An 18,582-nucleotide genomic window follows, 5' to 3' on the forward strand; every position below is an offset into this window, starting at 1 on the left:
GACCAAGGGGATCACCCTGCTGCACTCCCTAAGACGACCATAAGGTGTGGTCCCCGTAATACAATCTAGCTAGGTTAGAGTAGCAAAATTCTACCCATCGCGAAAGGCCCGGGCAACGACGACGAACTTCACGTAACATGACCGCACGATCAACTAGATTGAAGGCATTTTGAAAATCCACCAATAACATAGAAAGACCCATATCGGAACCACGATCCTCAATCAACTGATTCACAGCATGAAGAATCGCCTCACCTCCCGAAGAAACTCCAACACCAAATTGGAGACCATCAAAGTAGCTTCCTAAAGACTGACCAACCATAACAGCACTGACCTTCGAAACCAGACGCCGCCAAACAGTACCCACAGCTATGGGACATATACCACCACCAGGCTTGACAAGTGGTGTAAGAGGAGCACTAGCAATATACCCTCCTAGCTCCATAGGACACTTACCAGCTAGAAAGAGATTAACCACCCCAGAAATAGAGTCAACTAACTCATCTAATACAGCCACAGCAGCACCACTCAAGCAATCCATAAGGTGCTGAGCACGTAAACCGTCCCTACCACATGATGTGCCACGTGGAAAACTCTTAATCCGATCCAAAACAACATCAGAAATAGTAACGAGATAAAGGCCATCAACAGGTATATCAGGCAAGGATGGAGCTGGAGAAGTAGGGTGTTTAGACTGTAAATCCGCGAGAGTATCATCATTATAAGGAGCAACGCCTGAAGAAGAAAGAACCCGAACTGCAGCAGTGTAATGGCCGTCACAAATCTTCCTACGACATTGCTTGATATTACGCTCCTCCAAATCAAGGCCCTCATCACCAACCACTGATAAAGAAGGAGAATCCTCTGCCAAAGCATCCCTCACAAGCTGCAAATTACCACCTGGTGCACTCCAAGAACAAATAGCACGAGAAACACTCTCCTCTTGATGCCGACATTTTACCGAAGACCTACACTCGGAGCTGCTCCGAGGGCGAAAGGTTTTAAGGGTGCAAAGAGGTAACACCAACAAAGAAACCCAACTAGAAATGTTATCAGGCCTAGAAATCACCTTATCAAGGGCACCTTTCAGAACCCGAGAAAACCCCAAACGACACTTGGGAGGTATAGATTTTACAGTCCGGACCCCCTTGGAGAACAAACAATCAAGGAGAGCCACATCAAAACCACAAGGATGATCATGCACCAAACCACCTATGCGCCCAAGCTAAGCCGGAGAAGAGGGAGATTGCGGCTTGGAGAAACCATGAAGCACAAAACGAACAATACCATCCCCTTCATCCGGGGGTGACACAATCTCACTCGGACTATGACGACACTTAGTACGATGCGTATGCGTTTTGTAGCAAACCCCACATAACCAAATCCCCATACGCGAAAAAGTAACTTCAGCCTCAGTATAAACGGCCAAATTAGAAGAAATAGAATGTCGTGTGATATCCCGCGCACCAATACAAAAATGACGATCATAAAGATGCTTGATAAGAGAACTTTTAGTAAGACCGTTGCCACTTCCATCTTGACAACCACTAAGACCCACAAAGGGGCAATGAAACTTCACCCGAACAGCCGACATAGCTACACACGTGCAAACAAGCTACCACCACACAAAACCAGAAAAACTTGCCCAAAACCAGAACAACTAGCCATAAATCGAACCAAAACTGAACCTTAACCACCACCAAAACGCCCAGCAACTGCCGCAATTATGCCGCAAAACTGACCCAACCCACCTGAAATCAGAAACTTCCGCCAGAACCTGCTGCAAACTGCCTGAAACCACCCCTCGAACCGCCTGCCGAACGCCTGCGAACAGCCCAAAAACCGCCTCAATTATGCACCAATTCGCCCTGAAAATTCGCCTGAACTTCGCCTGAAAATCGCCCAAAAACCCCCCTAAATATGACTAACTGCTAACCCAAGAACAAACCTGAAAAACCACCGGAGAAAGACGCACCAATTAAGCCTGAACTGCACGAAATTAAGCCCGAAAATGCACCAAAAAGAAGATGAAACTGCACCCAAAAACTACCGGAAAAGAGACGTGGAAACTGCCGGAAAAGACACCTGACCAGAACAGAGAGAAACGTTCGCCAACGCCTGAAGAATAGTGCCGGAAAAGCCGCCGGAAAGGACTGTGGAAACCCACTTGCTGCCAGCCCTAATCACCCATAAACGAGAGGATTTATTATTATTATTATTATTATTATTATTATTATTATTATTATTATTATTATTATTATTTGTTTTTTTATAGATTTTTTTACTCTTTTTATAACATTAAAAATGTGTTAAATAATATAAAATATTAATTATTATAATTAAATATTAGTTATTATTATCAATTAATTATAATTATTATTAAATATTAATTATTATTATCTATAAATATTAGTTATTATTATTAAATATTAATAATAATTGTTATTATTATTAAATATTAATAATAATTCTTATTATTATTAAATAGTAATTATTATTTTTTAGCAGGGTAGAGCAGAGCAAGGCAGAGAAGAGCAGATTTCAACAAAGCAGATTTCAACAAGAGCAGAATAGAGCAGAGCAAAAAAAACAGGGTCTTTCTCCATTACATACTAGTTGCAACTTTAGGGTATTATTTGTGAGACGTGAAAAGTTCAAAGTTACAACTAATATGTTTTATCATTAATACTGGCATTCAAAAAAGTTCGTTTACATTATATATATATATATATATATATATATTACATTATGGAAGGTAGAATTAGGAAAAGAGGCAGCAGTCGAGCAACTAAAAAAATTCCCGCGGCGACCATGGTAGCAGCATGGATGAGAGCTGAAATAGGAGTAGGCCCCTCCATAGCATCAGGTAACCATACATGAAGGGGAAATTGGGCCGATTTAGCAACTGCACCGGCAAATAACAAGAAAGCACATAAAATACAAAATAAGGAATTCACCTCGTTATTATTAATTAAATTTTTAAATATTTCAAACAAATCTCGAAACTCGAAACTGCCTGTTATCCAATAAAAACCTAAAATTCCTAATAATAAGCCAAAATCTCCTACACGATTAGTGACAAACGCTTTTTGACAAGCATTTGCGGCAATAGGGCGTGTTATATATATATATATATATATATATATATATATATATATATATATATATATATATATATATATATATATATATATTTTGTGTGCCAAGTGGACATTTTTGCACGCGTACAAAGAAACATACAAAGTCGTTTTACTTCATAATCAAATGAACATGCCATGTATAGTAAAAGAATATATAATTGAAACCCAAAGAACATATAATTGTAGAATTTAGCTAGCTATATAACTTTTACAGCTATAATTTGTCACTTTAATCCTAGGGTTCATTTGTTACAAAAACAAAAATCCAAAAATTCAATCTTAAGTAGTAACAGTTTAAGAAAATGAGAGGATTAGCAAGAATTTTGATTACAGCCAAAGCTGTACCTATTATGCAAAACCACTATAACCAGTAAGCCTTTCACCACTCAAACAACATAGTTAGTCAGTAATCCAAACTAACAGAGCAGCAACAATGTGATTGTCAAAAGATTAATCCTTCTAAATTAATCTCACAGCTTTGATGGCATTCAAGAGCGCGAATTAAATCTTGCTTGATAATTATCTAGGATCTCGATTACTTTAAGCAGCCGTGGCTCATCTTTAGGTATCTCGCGTTCCTGATAGAATTAAAATTAAAAGATAAAAAGTAAAGATATGGGCTACGTGGAAACGTAAACAGGAAGCTGATTGCCAAGATGACAGGATTAGATTAGATAAGCAAATCACTTTCTAGTTTGTTATCGACAGATTCATAAAATACACAATAGAAGGAAATTCAATACTTCATCTCATAAACTAATTACCAACAAAACAATAATAATAAGAATAAAAGGAAAATAATAAAAACTCTATAGAATTCAAATTTTCTTCTGAACCACACTGAACAAACAAATAACCTTATAATCTCAGATAATTAAAAAGTCAAACAATTCAAACAAGGAACCAACACATCAGGAGAGAAATCAAAGCAAGCCCACTGAACTCATAAAACATCGAATGATTCGAATCATTTTAACTAAATCAAGTTTTGTGCAATCATTCTTCATTTTCAATAAATTTCCGACACATTTATGAGCAAATTGACTCAACAGAGGATCTGATAACCAATCCATAAGTCTAAATTGTCATTTTTAAGATACTACTAAATGCCCGTTTCTCATATTTTGCGGGTTTTAATGCAAATGAAGTATTAAAAGCATGTTTGAAGTACATTGGGAATAATTATATAGAGTACAATATTTTATTTATTAGTGGAAATAATAATGAAAAAGCATGTGTGAAGTACATGTAGCCACCAATTTTAAAGGGTATTTAGGAAAGTTTAGTATGTTAAAAGGTATAAAGTAGGGATTGTAGGTAATTATACATGAAAAGAAATAGGCAATTAATTTTGGGATACTCAATTAGAAAAACAGGCACTCAATAATGGGACAGAAGTAGTATTATGGAACTTCACAATTAAAGAAATGGGGACTAGAAGGTTAAGTGTACTCCATCCCCACATAAAAGTCTCATCTCACCAAAAATCTTGATTGTAAATAAAAGTTTCATTTTACTGTTAACCTTTATTTTATTCTTATCATTTTGTTTTAATCAACCAAATTGCAATTGTTTTTCTATTCAATTTTAATCAGCCAAACACTACTAAATCTTGTTTGTATATTCACTTTTAAAGTTTCAATCAACCAAACCCTACTATATTTATTTATTTATTTTTATTTACCTACGAAAAATGTTTCCAAAAGGCAAATGGGATTTTCATTTCAGGACGGAAGAGGTACAAAGCTTCATCCCCAAGACCCCAACCCTTAAAACAGCCTTCTAATAGGCGGGTAGCGAAAAAAATATACCCCCTTCTTTCCTTTATATTTGCGCCATTCGGAAATTTCTATTTTAAGAGATTAATTGTGATCATGATCATTCATTGATATACATAAGAAACAAATTCACGTGGGATTCTGATAGATTGGTCTTGGTATAGTTTTAAAATACATTTTTCAAATTTTATTGTACATAATAAAGATATTGTTGGTCAAAGATATGCAATTAAAAATTTGAAAAAGAATATCACTACAAAAGGAAAATGAACAATAGCATTAAGAACACGCAAGCAAGGGTATGACTGTATGCAAGGGCAATTGACTTACTCTTAAACCATCAAAGTACGCTTCCACAGCAGGCTGAGAAGGAACAACGTTCCTAGCTTGCATCAGATCCCACAAATAATTAGCTGTGGTATATCCACCAGTCTGCAACATTCAAAAACCGATTCATATATATACAGAAGTGTTGGAACCCTACAGAACACACACAAAGTTATTGTAGGTACCGTACACAATAAAGTACCTTTTCACCAGCTGCAATGAGGAGGAGATCACTAGCCATTCTAGGATTCAAGAAAACGTTTTTCGAGGTCATATTCACCTGTAGCAAATAAATAAAGCATTATAACCATAAGACTTATAAGAAAGGAAGATCAACTCATACAGGGTTTCAGAACTAGGTGACATACCAGGGCATCCTGGGCTATTTGCATACCCTTAGGGGTATAGCCCACCATGGCTCCCTCAACAAGAGTCTGAAATCAACACAGAACAATCAAGAGTAGCAGTATATAAATATGAAATTGTATTACATTCTAATACTATTCATGAGCACAACCATATACCTACTCTCTCTTAGCCCACCAACCACCCCCCCCCCTCCCCAAACACCCAAATCCCAAAAGAAAGGCATACACTAACCATCATCTACATTCCAGTCCCGGTACTGTTACTCATCACTAGGTAGCACTTCATATTAACCATATCAAAACTTAAAAATAAACATATCAACAGCATACTCTAGAAACTAAGATTTTATGTACCATTACAAGCAACCCAAAACCTAATTACTCTCATTATCAATAAAAAAAAAAAAAATCCCCACATTATTGAAGACTATATTAATAATAATTTGTTAACATATCTTGTGCAGTTGAATAATATAAGACGCCATATGGTCATTTGTTGGAGCACATACCACATATAATTCAACATATGGTGGCCTCCCAGAATTCATGAACTCCTCAAATACTTGGTAACCACGATCAAGATCCCCCGCATGCAAGTAGCATCTGTTCAGTTGATTCCAATCAAAGAAAATAAATAGGCATCACAAATATAATTGGGTAACAAGAACTGAACAAAATAGCAGATCACATAATGACGAAAGAAAAGCATTGCAGGAAAGCATCTGGCGTGACTATAAATTAAGCATCAGAATAGTAGTCTATTCCCTGGTGTGGGATAAAATCTCAAACAAGCTAGAATGAACTATTGCCTGAGCCACCTACTAAGGGTCAGCCAATGAATACGGAAGCCTATATAAGATTTCAACAGGATAAGCTTCCCTAATATACATAAACACTAACCAATGACAATCATTGAGTACTTTAAAAAAAGAGTAAATGTGTTTCTTTATTAAATGAACATGAGTTTTTCTCCTCAATATTACCATTAATGTGTTCTCCCTTCATTACAACAAACTTAACCAGCATGATGAAGAATCAACAATAAGAACAACAATGAGGCCAATGACTCTGAGTAGGTGGCTCAACAGTGACAACAGAACATTGCAGAATGATTTCTTAGAACATGAATTTCAACCATACCTAAACAAAAGTCTTGCCACATTCTGGTCAATAGCAGTTGTATTTTAAATGTCGACTTGATACTTGTTGGTCAGAATATTTCTTACCACAAGATAATTAGGTAAATATAGTTGAACTCGAAATGCATATATCTTCAATACAAAATTCCTCGGATTCTGAGCACTGGTTAACCTCAGAAAAGGCAGATTTGCACAAGCAATGTAGTAATCAGAACATTCAACCAGAAGTTATAATTTAATTATATATTCTCACAAGTATAAATTATTTCTTCGTATATGTATACTCCTTCCGTTTTCCTAATAAGTTCTACTCACTTTCCGTTTTCATCTGTTTTCTAAGTTCTACCCACTTTCACTTTATTCCTTTTATGACAACCTTTTATTCATTTGTTATCAACTACAACACCACTTTGTAGGGCCCAATTATATTAAATAAATTCCTTACTCCATCTTTCTCCTCTTTAAAGCAAAAGTAGTCACATGCATGATCCCCATTTCTACTTTTTCTTGGCTGATGTAGCTAAAGTAACTGAATTGAACTCAGCAAAATGGAGGTAGAACATCTACAGATATAAAGACAATGTTCATCATGAATAAGCTGCATAGCAAGATCAATTGTTAGGGTCATAAAGGCCTTCAAAATCATGCAATTACATGAATCTTAAATTAATTATCATCATAAAACGTACCCGAGCCTGGATGTGTTCTCATGATGCTCATTATCATCTTAAAGTAACGCTTTTAGTGTACAGTATACGGAAAAAATAAAATAAAGACTTGATAAATCACTACAAGATGAATTTACAGACAATTAGTCATCATCCTAAGATATTCATTATCATCTTAAGGTCAACACTATTCGTGTAGAACATAAGTAAGAAAATAGCTTGATGAATCACTACACAATTATTTTATTTGGTATCACAACTACTATGAGAAATAAGATTCTAGTGAGTAAAAAAAACCTACTAGCCATCCCCGCTGAGAAAAAAAGAAATCATACAACAAAAGAAAATGAAAAAGGCTAACAATATTTAGGTCAATAGACAATTCTCTCGAGTTAAAACTTGGACATCTGATGAACACCAGTTGTAAATGTACCATTTCATTACATAAGCTATAGCACAATTCTTACCTCATAACCTGCATGGTTGTAAAAGCATCAGGACGGTTGTTATCTCGTTCAAGCATCCTTAGAAGAGTTTCCATTGCCTGCCAAAAACATTGTAATACCATTAAAATAAAGGTAATGGCTGTATCTCTCCTCTCAAGAGATTTATAATTAGAAAATAGTCTCATATTTTCTAAAGTTGTCCATTAATACATCTAGTACAAAGAGTTGATGCAAAGACTCAGCCTCATTACTATATTCTGCTTCACAATGAACAACTATCTGCTCTTTTCATTTCCCTCCCATCCCAAAATTTTTCTTAGCACAAAAGTTTGGTGTCAATATATATGAAAGTAAATGAAAACGCACTGATAAGGATGTTATATACATGTTGCAAAGAGGTACAAGAAGACAAAGTTCAGAAATAATTGAGCATAAGAAGATATATTATTTTACTGAAAAAAGCTTATAGTAGCAACATTAATTTCTTCAGGCACATAAATCTTGTTAAAAATATTGAAATGATCTAATTATGGTCCCAGGATTCCTATAAAACCAATAAGGTATACTGCTCTCTAATACATTCTTATGCAAAGGGGAGATAAACCTCAGATGCCAAACCTATATATATAGCAATTGAGGTTAATCATGTTAGAAGGGGGGATAAAAGGGACACCATCTTCAAGTTGGATTTTTAAATTTAATAATTGGGTGGAGGCACAATTTTTAGGAGTCCGTATGATGATGATAGAATAAAAACGGGACCGATATGGGAGAGATAGAGAGCACCCATTAACCAAATAAAGTGATGTTGCAACTAGTTTGAAACTTCTAAAAAAGTGAAGAGATGCAACTATCTTGGAATGGAAGTATGATAACATAATACTCCCTCCGTTCCTACAAGATTGCTCCAAATAGTCCACTTCAGTTTTAAGAAGCAAGTGCAAATTTGCGCACATTGGTGAGCACAAGTACTAATAAGGAGAGAGGTTGGAAGTGGGACTATATCTGTTAAGGTATGGAGAAAGCTTTTAGAGACATAATTTTTTAGTATATGGGGCAAGAAATTAAGGACAGAGGGAGTAAGAGTTTCATCAACGGTCTTAGATTAAGAGTGATATCCTATTTAATGAAGATGGTGGATGAGGGGTACTTCAGTCTTTTTTTCTTTATATTAGTGACCGGATATTTTACAAAGCAGATAGGGGTTCTAGAGGATTAAGGCAAGAATCTTTATTCTACTTTTCACAATTTGGTGAATGTCTAGAATCATATCTCCTTTAAGTAAGAATTGAGTATATCTAGTACTCTAGTCTAGTAAGGGTGTACACAAACTCTAATATTATGGATAACTTATACTTTTTCTATTTCATAATAGTTGAGGCGTTTCTTTAAGCACGTTTGCCAATAAATGATTTCAAACATTAATATCTTCAATTATCAACACGCCAAAATTATAAAATGTAAATCCAATAAGACTCCACATTGCTATGTTTTTATTCAGCTATAAATCACAAAAAACAAGTCAAAGAAACTTATCTAGATAGCGTCAAAGTCAAAATATGTCTACTAATTAGAAACGGAGAAAGTATTATTTAGTTAGGGGTAGATTACAAAAGTTAAAAAAAAAAAAATACTACCTCGATTTGGTTGTGGCACATTAATTAAGGCAAGAGGTGAGAGAACACAACAGGTAAAAAGTGAGAAGTATATTTTAAAGAAGAAGAGGAGAGAGAAAAGGAGCCAAGCAATGTAAGGTAAATTGAAAAGTAATAAAGGTAACCACAATAGTAATTGTTGCAATTATTAGGAAAGTGTTGTAATTTTAGAGAAGCAGAAGTATATCATATTTGGAACAACTAATGACAATAATGAAACTTAAAAAAGATTTACCTCTACATTGCGAAGATCCGCTAGAGCATGAGATGCCGCATGATAAACAGTTAGCCTCTTATCCACAAACCCACCACGTCTATTGAAATATTCTGCAGTGGGGAGGTTATACAAGTCTTCAGGAAAAACACCCATCATTACGTTCTCAGCTGTAGGTCCCATCTGTTCTGGTGAGGACCATCCCTTAGACTGCTCAACCAGCTCAATAATCTTTCAAATGGACGGAGAATGGTGATTAAGGACAAAACTAACTAACTATACAATATTTTTATCAAAGCATATAGGCTTGCAGGTACATACTTTTGCAGCTGTATCATCAGCCACAGGTACCCTGTTCTTATGGGCAGAAATAAGACCAGCATAACAAAACTTGTTCAATCCAAGCCCAGCTGCAGTCATATCACGGACAATAGCATACCTATATATAAACTAGCTGGTTAAACATACACATCACAACATTGGCAGACAATAGCACCTAGAAATGAAGTAGGCAAGGCACTTAAAAGATAGATTTTATTAGCAATATGATACTCAGTATATTATAGCATTTGCCTTCCAGTTCTTGTCATATCAGCCAGCAGTACATTAGAATAAAAATTCAGAAAATAATCTAAATCATTGGGTTTGTAATATGTAGTAACAATACATCCAGCATTTGAAATATACAATTTGAAAACAAATTGATAAATACGCCTTCCACTGGTTGTGGGGAACTGTGCAATAAAAAAATCAAGAGAATAGAAAAGGGGTTGCTTATTTAAAAACAGATACACATACACTCGATCTAGTTTTCCTGTAGCGGCACATGCATTAAGCAGACAGATGAAGGTTTGTCCAGTTGGTTTCACTTCATTTCTCTTCATCTCCTCCAATATCTTCAATCAGAGAAAACACATGTCACTGAACATGAGATGTTAACTGACATTCACAGGTATAAGTAATCGTGTAGCACAACCCATAGATTCATAGCAAAGACCACATCCATAAGGACAACTTACTTGAATTGCATGTTCTGATCTCTTGCATTTTCCACAAACGGAAATCAAGAAATTGTAGAGAGTCACCTACAAAGAAATTACAATGCATCAGAGGCCATTAGGTGCAAATAAACTTTGCCACCAATTAATATTGTAGGTGGTAAAATTAATAGCAATAGGAATCGATGTATAGATAGGCTAAAGGTGATACGAATTTACCTGCGCCTTAGGCACACCTCATGAAAATGAGGGGCACTTATTAAAAAATGACAAAACACTAAATAAAATAATAACGTTTCAAAAAAAAAAAAAAAAAAAAAAAAAAAAAAGAGAAAAGGAAAAACTGTTATGTGCATCAGTGAGCCTAGGTGCACCTCACAGAAATCGCCTCGCATAAACCAAAAAAGCCACGCATGTTCTGCTCTCTCTCTCTCTCCTCTCTCTCTCTCTCTCTCTCTCTCTCTCTCTCTCTCTCTCTCTCTCTCTCTCTCTCTCTCTCTCTCTCTCTCTCTCTCTCTCTCTCTCTCTCTCTCTCTCTCTCTCTCTCTCTCTCTCTCTCTCTCTCTCTCTCTCTCTCTCTCTCTCTCTCTCTCTCTCTCTCTCTCTCTCTCTCTCTCTCTCTCTCTCTCTCTCTCTCTCTCTCTCTCTCTCTCTCTCTCTCTCTCTCTCTCTCTCTCTCTCTCTCTCTCTCTCTCTCTCTCTCTCTCTCTCTCTCTCTCTCTCTCTCTCTCTCTCTCTCTCTCTCTCTCTCTCTCTCTCTCTCTCTCTCTCTCTCTCTCTCTCTCTCTCTCTCTCTCTCTCTCTCTCTCTCTCTCTCTCCCTCCCTCCCTCCCTCCCTCCTCCCTCTCTCTCTCTCTCTCTCCCTCTCTCCCTCCCTCCTGATGGGTCATGGTAATCCTCATTATCGGGGTAATGGACTTGTGTAAATATCTCCCTCATTCCACTCTGATAAAATCAAGAAATTTTAACACCCGAATTTTCCCCTTCTATTTAAAATTCAAACCTGCCTTTACAGGTGGAATCTAAAACATCAACTGTAGACAGTAAAAGAAGACCTTAAAATTCGACCTGATTTACAATTCGGAACAAACATGATACATGACTACATGAGCTAACAATTAGACTTTCTTTCTTCATTTGCAATCTCTATTGTATACAAATGACACTGACTTGTTAAGATTGACTAGTCATTAAAACTAAAAATCTTACAATTCAGATCAAAATGACAAGTAACTAGTTAGCAACTTCTAGATCTGCATTGGACAAAATTGTATACTAAACTTCATAAGTATGAACATATGTAAAATGCTCTAGGTTATAGAGGGTAAGGAATTTTCACTTTTCCTTAGGTGTATGAGGTGGTAGCATATATATAATATGATCAGAGTACTTCTTAAACATTAAAATGTAGTACACACATGTTATCACTAAACACAAATCATCTCATGTTCAATTACTAGCCTTGACAGAAAGAAGGCACAAGAAAATCAAAATTACTAAGGGAAGGGCAACATGTTAAAGCTTAACCCAGCATTATGCATCATGTTTAAAGTCCACCACCACCCCCCCCCCCTCCCCTCACCAAGTTGTTCCCACAACATTGAGAAATCTATATACTTACCAATGTCATTTTTACAACTTTTACCAACAGCCCCACAACCCTCAATTTTTATCCACCCACTAAGATGGTTAATTACATGAGGGCAACAATATACTAGATAACGAAATTTACAAGCGACCAAAGCTTCAGTATAAACACAAACCATTCATGCAACACACAGAAATAATTAAAAGAACAAACATAACAATAGTAGCATAAAAGTAACAGTACCAAATTAACATAAAAAAGTATAAAATTCAATAATACATACATCAGGTAGCAAACCCATTGCTTTCATTTCATCTCTAAAGAAGAAAGCATCCTGTAACCGAGCACCTTTCATCGTTCCGGCAATCAAAGGATGAAATGTATCTCTCGAAGGCTGAACTCCATCAATCATCATATCATCATAAACATCCCTTAACAAGAAATGCCTGCAAATAACCCAAAAACCATCATTCCAATTACTACAAAATAACAAAATAATCCTACAAATTAACAAAAATATCCCACAAATTAACAAAAAAAAAAAAAAAGGATTTCAATTGAATTACCTGCGCTGAGCAGTGACAGAACCCACAACAGTATTGTACTCAGAAACATTGTTGGCGTAATTTCTTCTAACATATTCCTCAGGTTGAGCAGCATAGTAACGCCGACCCAATGACCGCAGAAAAATTCTACCATGCCCTGCCAAAATGAATGAAATTAGGATAAATAGAAAGATATCTTACTGGGTTTTATTGGGTTTTGAAAGAAATGGAAATAGAGAAGAGTAGAATTATACCATTGATTGATTGAAAAAGCTTCATGATTTTTTGAATGCAGTAGTAGAAAGTGTACAAGAGTATCTCAAGTGATTTGTGAATCTTAAAACCCTGTTGCTCTAGTTTGCAACCCTTCGTTGTTTTCAAGTTCCAGCTCCTAAACCCTGCGGAATTTTACAATGGTTTTTAGGACTAAGGCTTTGTTTAATTCACATGATTTAAGCTGATCTGATCTGATCTGAACTTATATTTTTTAATTTGAACTTATATTTTTTTATCTGATCTGATCTGAATTTATATTTTCTGATCTGATCTGATCTGAACTTATTTTTTCTGATCTGAACTTATTTGAACTTATTTTTTCTGATTTGAACTTATTTTAATTATTTCAATATTCTACTTTTAATGTTAATCAATATTAATGTTTAATTATTATTGTTATGATTATTATTACTATTACTATTATTATTATTATTATTATTATTGTTTCGGGGTTTTCTGGTGTCCTGCGGGAGAGTTACAATTGCGAGACTGGATCCGTGCGCTTGTACCTGTAAAACAACGGAGACTCCGGGTGGTGGGAGCTCCGCCTCCGACGATCAAGTTAGTATTTGTAGATGGAGTAAAAAGGTGCGGAAAGTAAAAGGGTGATCTGGTTCCTCTAGGGAGAGGAGTGGTCAGGAAATGCAAATAATGCTAAGTTTGGTCTAGCGATTAGTATGCACGTGTGTTTAGGCTTCTCTTGGCAAGGGTAATTAATTCTGAATCCCTTTATTGAAGACTAATTTATTGTATTTATAGCCTTGGGATGTGTACCCAATACTAGGTTAATTGGTAAACCTAGGTCTGATTGGGCTTTCCTCGGGAATCGGACCTGTGATGACCGTTTTCCAGGTTGGCAGATAGCAGGCCACGTGGCGTGGCGCAATTGGTCCATGTTGGACTGATTACTGCCTAACACGTGGCAGATTGTGATTGGGCGGGGAAAATCCCCTAATTATTTTCCCCTCACAGGTGGCACGTGACTGGTCACATGTCACTTGTGACAGGTGTCGGCCTGTAACAAGCGACGGCCTGCTACAGGTGTCGGCCTGTGATAGGCCGAGAGTTTTTCCCGCCTATTTTCAAATTTGGAAGTGACCCTTCGCATTCTCATTTTGCCCTATATAAGGGCCTTGACCGAAAGTCTTTTGTTCACACTTTTGCAAATTTTCTGAAAGAGAACTCTCGGAGAACTAGAGCTCTGGTACTTTGGATAAGTTTTAACCTGCCAACTATCTTTGACAAGCCGACTGGTTTTTTCGGACGACCGCTTTCTCTACTTCCTTCTTCAGCAATTCTTAAGACTCAGGTAACCGTTTGTTCTCTTGTGTTTTCTTTTCTTTTTATGTGAAATATGGTACCTCAAAAGCACCCAGCACGACCTAGGTTAGTGATCAGTCGGTCACCGGGGACGGCTGAATCTAGGACTAGGAGTGCCGCCTGCCCCTTTGTGGACCACTCTTCGCCCTTTATACAAAGTCCGACTGTCTCTGTGTCTGTGCAGGACACTATGGCCTGGACTAAAAGGACGGCCAGATACGCCAACTCAAACGGCTCTTCCTTCTATGTGCCACCGAGCGAGCTATCAGACAGGCCGCCTGATGCCGTTGTTACCCCAGGTGACTCTGTCACAGGGGGCTCTGAGAAAGGTTTTAAGGTGGCCCCTTCTAATGCTTTTGTTAACTTAGCTGATCAGCAGTCGGCCCCTTCTGAAGAAGAGGGGTCGGCCCCCTCAGGGAGAGGGGAGTCGGACTCTTCCGATAGTGAGTCCGAATCCAGCTCTTCAAGCCGTCTTTCTCCAAGTTCGGAAGAAAGACATTCTCTCTTACATGAGGCGAGATTATCTCATACAGCCGAAAAAGGGGACGATTGGGCAGAACCGTCCGTCTCCCATAGGGAGTTAAACACCCCTTATTACTGTCACGTCCCAAAAGGTCGAATCAAGGCCATGAATGAGCAAATATGGACTTTTCTAACGGACCATGTGATGGGTCCGGATTTTAATTTATTTGTGCCGGATGCTGAAGATACAGTCGTCTGGCCCGCGGGGTCTAGTTACAGGGACGCCTGTTTTGGCTGCTATGAGGCGGCCATTAAGGCTGGACTCCGATTTCCCCTACATCCGGCAGTTCAACAAATCCTCGACAGGTACGAGGTGGGGCTTTGGCAGTTAGCTCCAAATTCTTAGTTCAACATCCTTGGCTATGTAGCCGGATGTGAAATGCATGGGGTGGACCCCAATTTCGAGGCGTTCACCCATATGAATTATTTAAGCCAGACCCCCAAAGCGAGCGGTACCGGCTGGTACCAAATAACAAGCCATAAGGGCTATTTGATGACTAGGGGGAAGGAAAATAAGTGGAAAGATTGGAGAAACACTTTCTTCCTCGTCGCCAGTCCTAGTAAACTTCTGAACAAGCGATACAACAGGTGGAATAGGGATCCGCCTCTTCTTGCAGGCGGCCCTAGCATGCTGCCTGTTCCTCGTCAAGCAAGGGAAGAGATCCTTGACCGAGGACTCTTCAAAGTAGAGATTAGGGCCAACTCTACTACCGGGGTACGGGAGCAGGTGCCTTTAAACTGCGTCCCCAAATTTAAATGGCTTTATGACGAGTATTTTTTGGCCACCTGTGGCCTAAGCAGTCGGGCCCCCAGAGGTAGCCGGCCCCTTGTGCTTCTATATGCATCATTTGATTTATTTTAAGTTTTTCTAACTCTTTGCTGTGCCTATTTGCAGCCAAAGCTATGGACCATATTTCCGCATCCAAGAAGGCGGCCGCCCTTCTGCGGACCTCCATTATGAGCCTCAAGCGGCCATCATCTGATTCTCCTGCCAAGGAGGCGCCCAAGGTGAGTTCTGAGCTTTCGAGTTTTTCCTTGAAATCCTCTTTTTTGCCAGTATTAACTTTCTGTGTTTTTGCAGGCGGGCTCATCCAAACCCTCTTCCTCTCAGCAGCCGGACTCAAAGGTTCGAAAACAGACAGCTGGGAGTACGCCTGGCTCCTCCAAGAAGTAGGCGGTTGAAAAACAGCCGCGCACTCCACAGACAACTGGGGGTAAAGGGGCGCAAGTCCCAAGGGACAGCCGGCCTCCAAGAGGTATAATCCGGCTCCCTCGGCCCCTGTTTAACTTCTTTCTTCGATATTTTTCTTTTGTTCTAGCTTTTCGTTTCTGAATACAAGCGGCCATCAAGAACCAGACTTGGTCCACATGGCCAAGTCTATGGTAAAAGCCATCCCTCTAGAGGAGAGGGATGCGGTCAGGGGAGTCGGCACCCTTGACCTTGACGGAATCATGGGGCTTCTCTTCGAGGTAGGCTTAGCTTTTTTGAAATGTTGAATGACTTTGCCTACCGCCTATTTTTGCAAATATGACGCCTGCTTTTCTTTTTCAGACTATGCTTCGTGTACACGGCCTCTGTAGGCCGATTAGCGCAAAAAACAAAGAGGTAAAAGCTGTCAAAGCTATGGTCGCCTCTAACTTAGACAAGGCAATGTTTCAGATTGCCCAAAATGAACTTTTGACAACTGATATTCTTTATTATCAGGCGCTTGCCACTTCGACGATCAAAGATGAGTTGGAGGTGGTCAAAAAACAGAACCAAGAGCTGGAGAAGAAAGTCAAAAGCCTCCGGGACGAATTGCAGCCACTTAAGAATATTGCCCATAAAGCTGAAGGTCTCTAGAAGTCTTTGGACAAGGTTAAGGAGCGCTTAGAGAAGCAGGAGGCGGCCATCACTCAAGAGCTTAATGCCAAGGCTAAGACCGAGAAGCTGGCTTTAGCTCAGGCCATGATGGAGGACTCGACCAATATTATGAAGTTGACCTGGTCGACCCTCTTCCCAAAAATCTGACTATGCCCAATGGGATTCCAAGTTCACCGCCTGTACTGAAGAGTACAATAGAAAAATCATGCAGCAGGCGGCTGAAGAGGATGAAAGAGAGGAGGAGGCGGCCAGCTCCAACTCGGATGAGGAGGAAGAGGAGATGGCAGACCAACCAACGAAGGCGGATGCTTCTAAGGATCCTGCCCCTGAAAACGAGCTAAACAAAGAGGATGCCTTGAAGGATCAAGTGCCCATAATTGAGCTCGATCAGCTGGCAGTTGAGACCGAAGCCCCTCCTAATGTTTAAAGCTTTTTATTCTTCAAACTTTTCATCGGCTTGTGTGCCGTTTGTTCTTGTATCATCTTTACCCAGCCAGGGGGCCGGGGCTTATGACTATTTTGCCGGTTTTTATGGTCGGCTGTGAATATTAATTTAGCGACTGTTCGGTCGTCTTTGATCAATGATTCTCCATCTTGTTTATGCTTATTTTTGTCAAGTATAGAGCATCCTTGATATCCGCTTAAATACCATACCGACTGTATTAGCTTGTTATTTGTTTGTCTTGAAATGATAAAATTTTTGCGAGGTATAGTAGGCTAAGATGGAGGTTTATCAGGTGCCGACTACTGATGGTGCCGACTCCTTATGCCCCTAGGCGACTTGTTGTCTTTGTTCCAGTATTGGCGACTAGTCGGCCATGAACCCCGTCGGACCGCATTTTTTAGCAAATACATTAGGTCTTCTAACCTTTGCTTTGTAAATTAATATTTATGGGTCGCCTTATTAGTCTTAGTGGCTTGGTGCCGACTAGTTCAACTATATAGGCTTGCCTTAACTTAGGTCGGATTCTTTGTTTGGGCGTTACCTAGGTGGTTGGACGCCTGATTTCTGTTTTGATTTCTTTTACCAAGTTTGAAGGGAACAGGCTGCTTGTTATCGAGCCGCCTATTTGAATTAATTGTGTCTATGGATATAGCCACATGTAATTCTAGTTTGATCAAGTAGGAATAGTGTTCTAGGGCCCTTGTTTGCCAAAAAACAGTCGACTCTCGAACTTTTTGGTTCCATACCTGGGGGAACGACTGGTTACCCATGCGGATTTACCAGGCGCCGCCACTTTTGTTTGAGTAGTAGAGTAACCAGGCGGCGGAGGCCGGATGGTCCCCTTGATTCGGCAAGTGTTGCTTGGCTATTTACTCAAAGGGTGTTCACCTAGTAGGAGTAGTGGTTTGAGAGTTCCTGTTTGCCAAAAAATAGTCGGACTCGTCATACTTTTTAGATTCCATACTAAGTATGAGAGAGTGATTATGAGTTAACCTTGGGGTTACTCAGTCGCCGTCACTCCTGCTTGAGTAGTAGAGGTACCAGGCGGCGGAGGCCGGCTGATCCCCTTGATTTGCCAATTTTTGTTGGCTATTAACTCAAAAGGTACCCCCTGTACTTATCCCAAGTAATACAGGCGGTCATCCGACTCGAATGTCAACTGCTAGCACTTGCTTGTTTGTGTTAGAGTTATCCTTGTCTCAAAACGGCTACGTGGTTGTCCTTAGGGACAGTCGTTTAGGTGCCGTGTACTTAGTTTATAGAGCATTATTCCACCTAAAAGGTAGCTG

At 38.8% G+C, this 18,582-nt stretch overlaps 1 protein-coding gene across 2 annotated transcripts; it reads right to left on the minus strand.

Moving 5' to 3' along the window:
* Positions 1–2,571: 2,571 nt before the first annotated feature.
* LOC110695645 (pentatricopeptide repeat-containing protein At4g35850, mitochondrial-like) lies at positions 2,572–13,281 on the minus strand. Of its 2 annotated transcripts, none has more exons than XM_021872855.1 (13): positions 13,121–13,281; positions 12,888–13,023; positions 12,605–12,767; positions 10,755–10,820; positions 10,534–10,631; positions 10,057–10,174; positions 9,757–9,966; positions 7,888–7,964; positions 6,123–6,216; positions 5,614–5,679; positions 5,448–5,525; positions 5,249–5,350; positions 2,572–2,905 (listed from the first exon to the last, which is right to left on the minus strand). In XM_021872855.1, the coding sequence occupies exons 1-13, from the start codon at positions 13,143–13,145 to the stop codon at positions 2,789–2,791; spliced, it is 1,350 nt and encodes a 449-aa protein (XP_021728547.1). In that variant the 5' UTR covers positions 13,146–13,281; the 3' UTR covers positions 2,572–2,788. The 2 variants fall into 2 exon arrangements, with proteins under 2 accessions (XP_021728547.1, XP_021728548.1); XM_021872856.1 differs by lacking the exon at positions 2,572–2,905 and adding an exon at positions 3,279–3,718 and having other exon boundaries at positions 13,121–13,280.
* Positions 13,282–18,582: the final 5,301 nt, after the last annotated feature.

This window comes from Chenopodium quinoa, unplaced genomic scaffold (assembly GCF_001683475.1).
Source record: "Chenopodium quinoa cultivar QQ74 unplaced genomic scaffold, ASM168347v1, whole genome shotgun sequence".
NCBI classification, from domain to species: domain Eukaryota; kingdom Viridiplantae; phylum Streptophyta; class Magnoliopsida; order Caryophyllales; family Amaranthaceae; genus Chenopodium; species Chenopodium quinoa.

What these genes read in the sequence shown, in the direction of transcription:
- LOC110695645 (XM_021872855.1), bottom strand. Translation starts at nt 13,145, where the DNA reads ATGAAGCTTTTTCAATCAATCAATG. An exon ending in GCTTTTTCAATCAATCAATG is followed by an intron (nt 13,024 to 13,120) that starts GTATAATTCTAC and finishes TCATTTTGGCAG; the next exon opens with GGCATGGTAGAATTTTTCTG. An exon ending in CGGATCTTCGCAATGTAGAG is followed by an intron (nt 7,965 to 9,756) that starts GTAAATCTTTTT and finishes TGTTTTTGGCAG; the next exon opens with GCAATGGAAACTCTTCTAAG.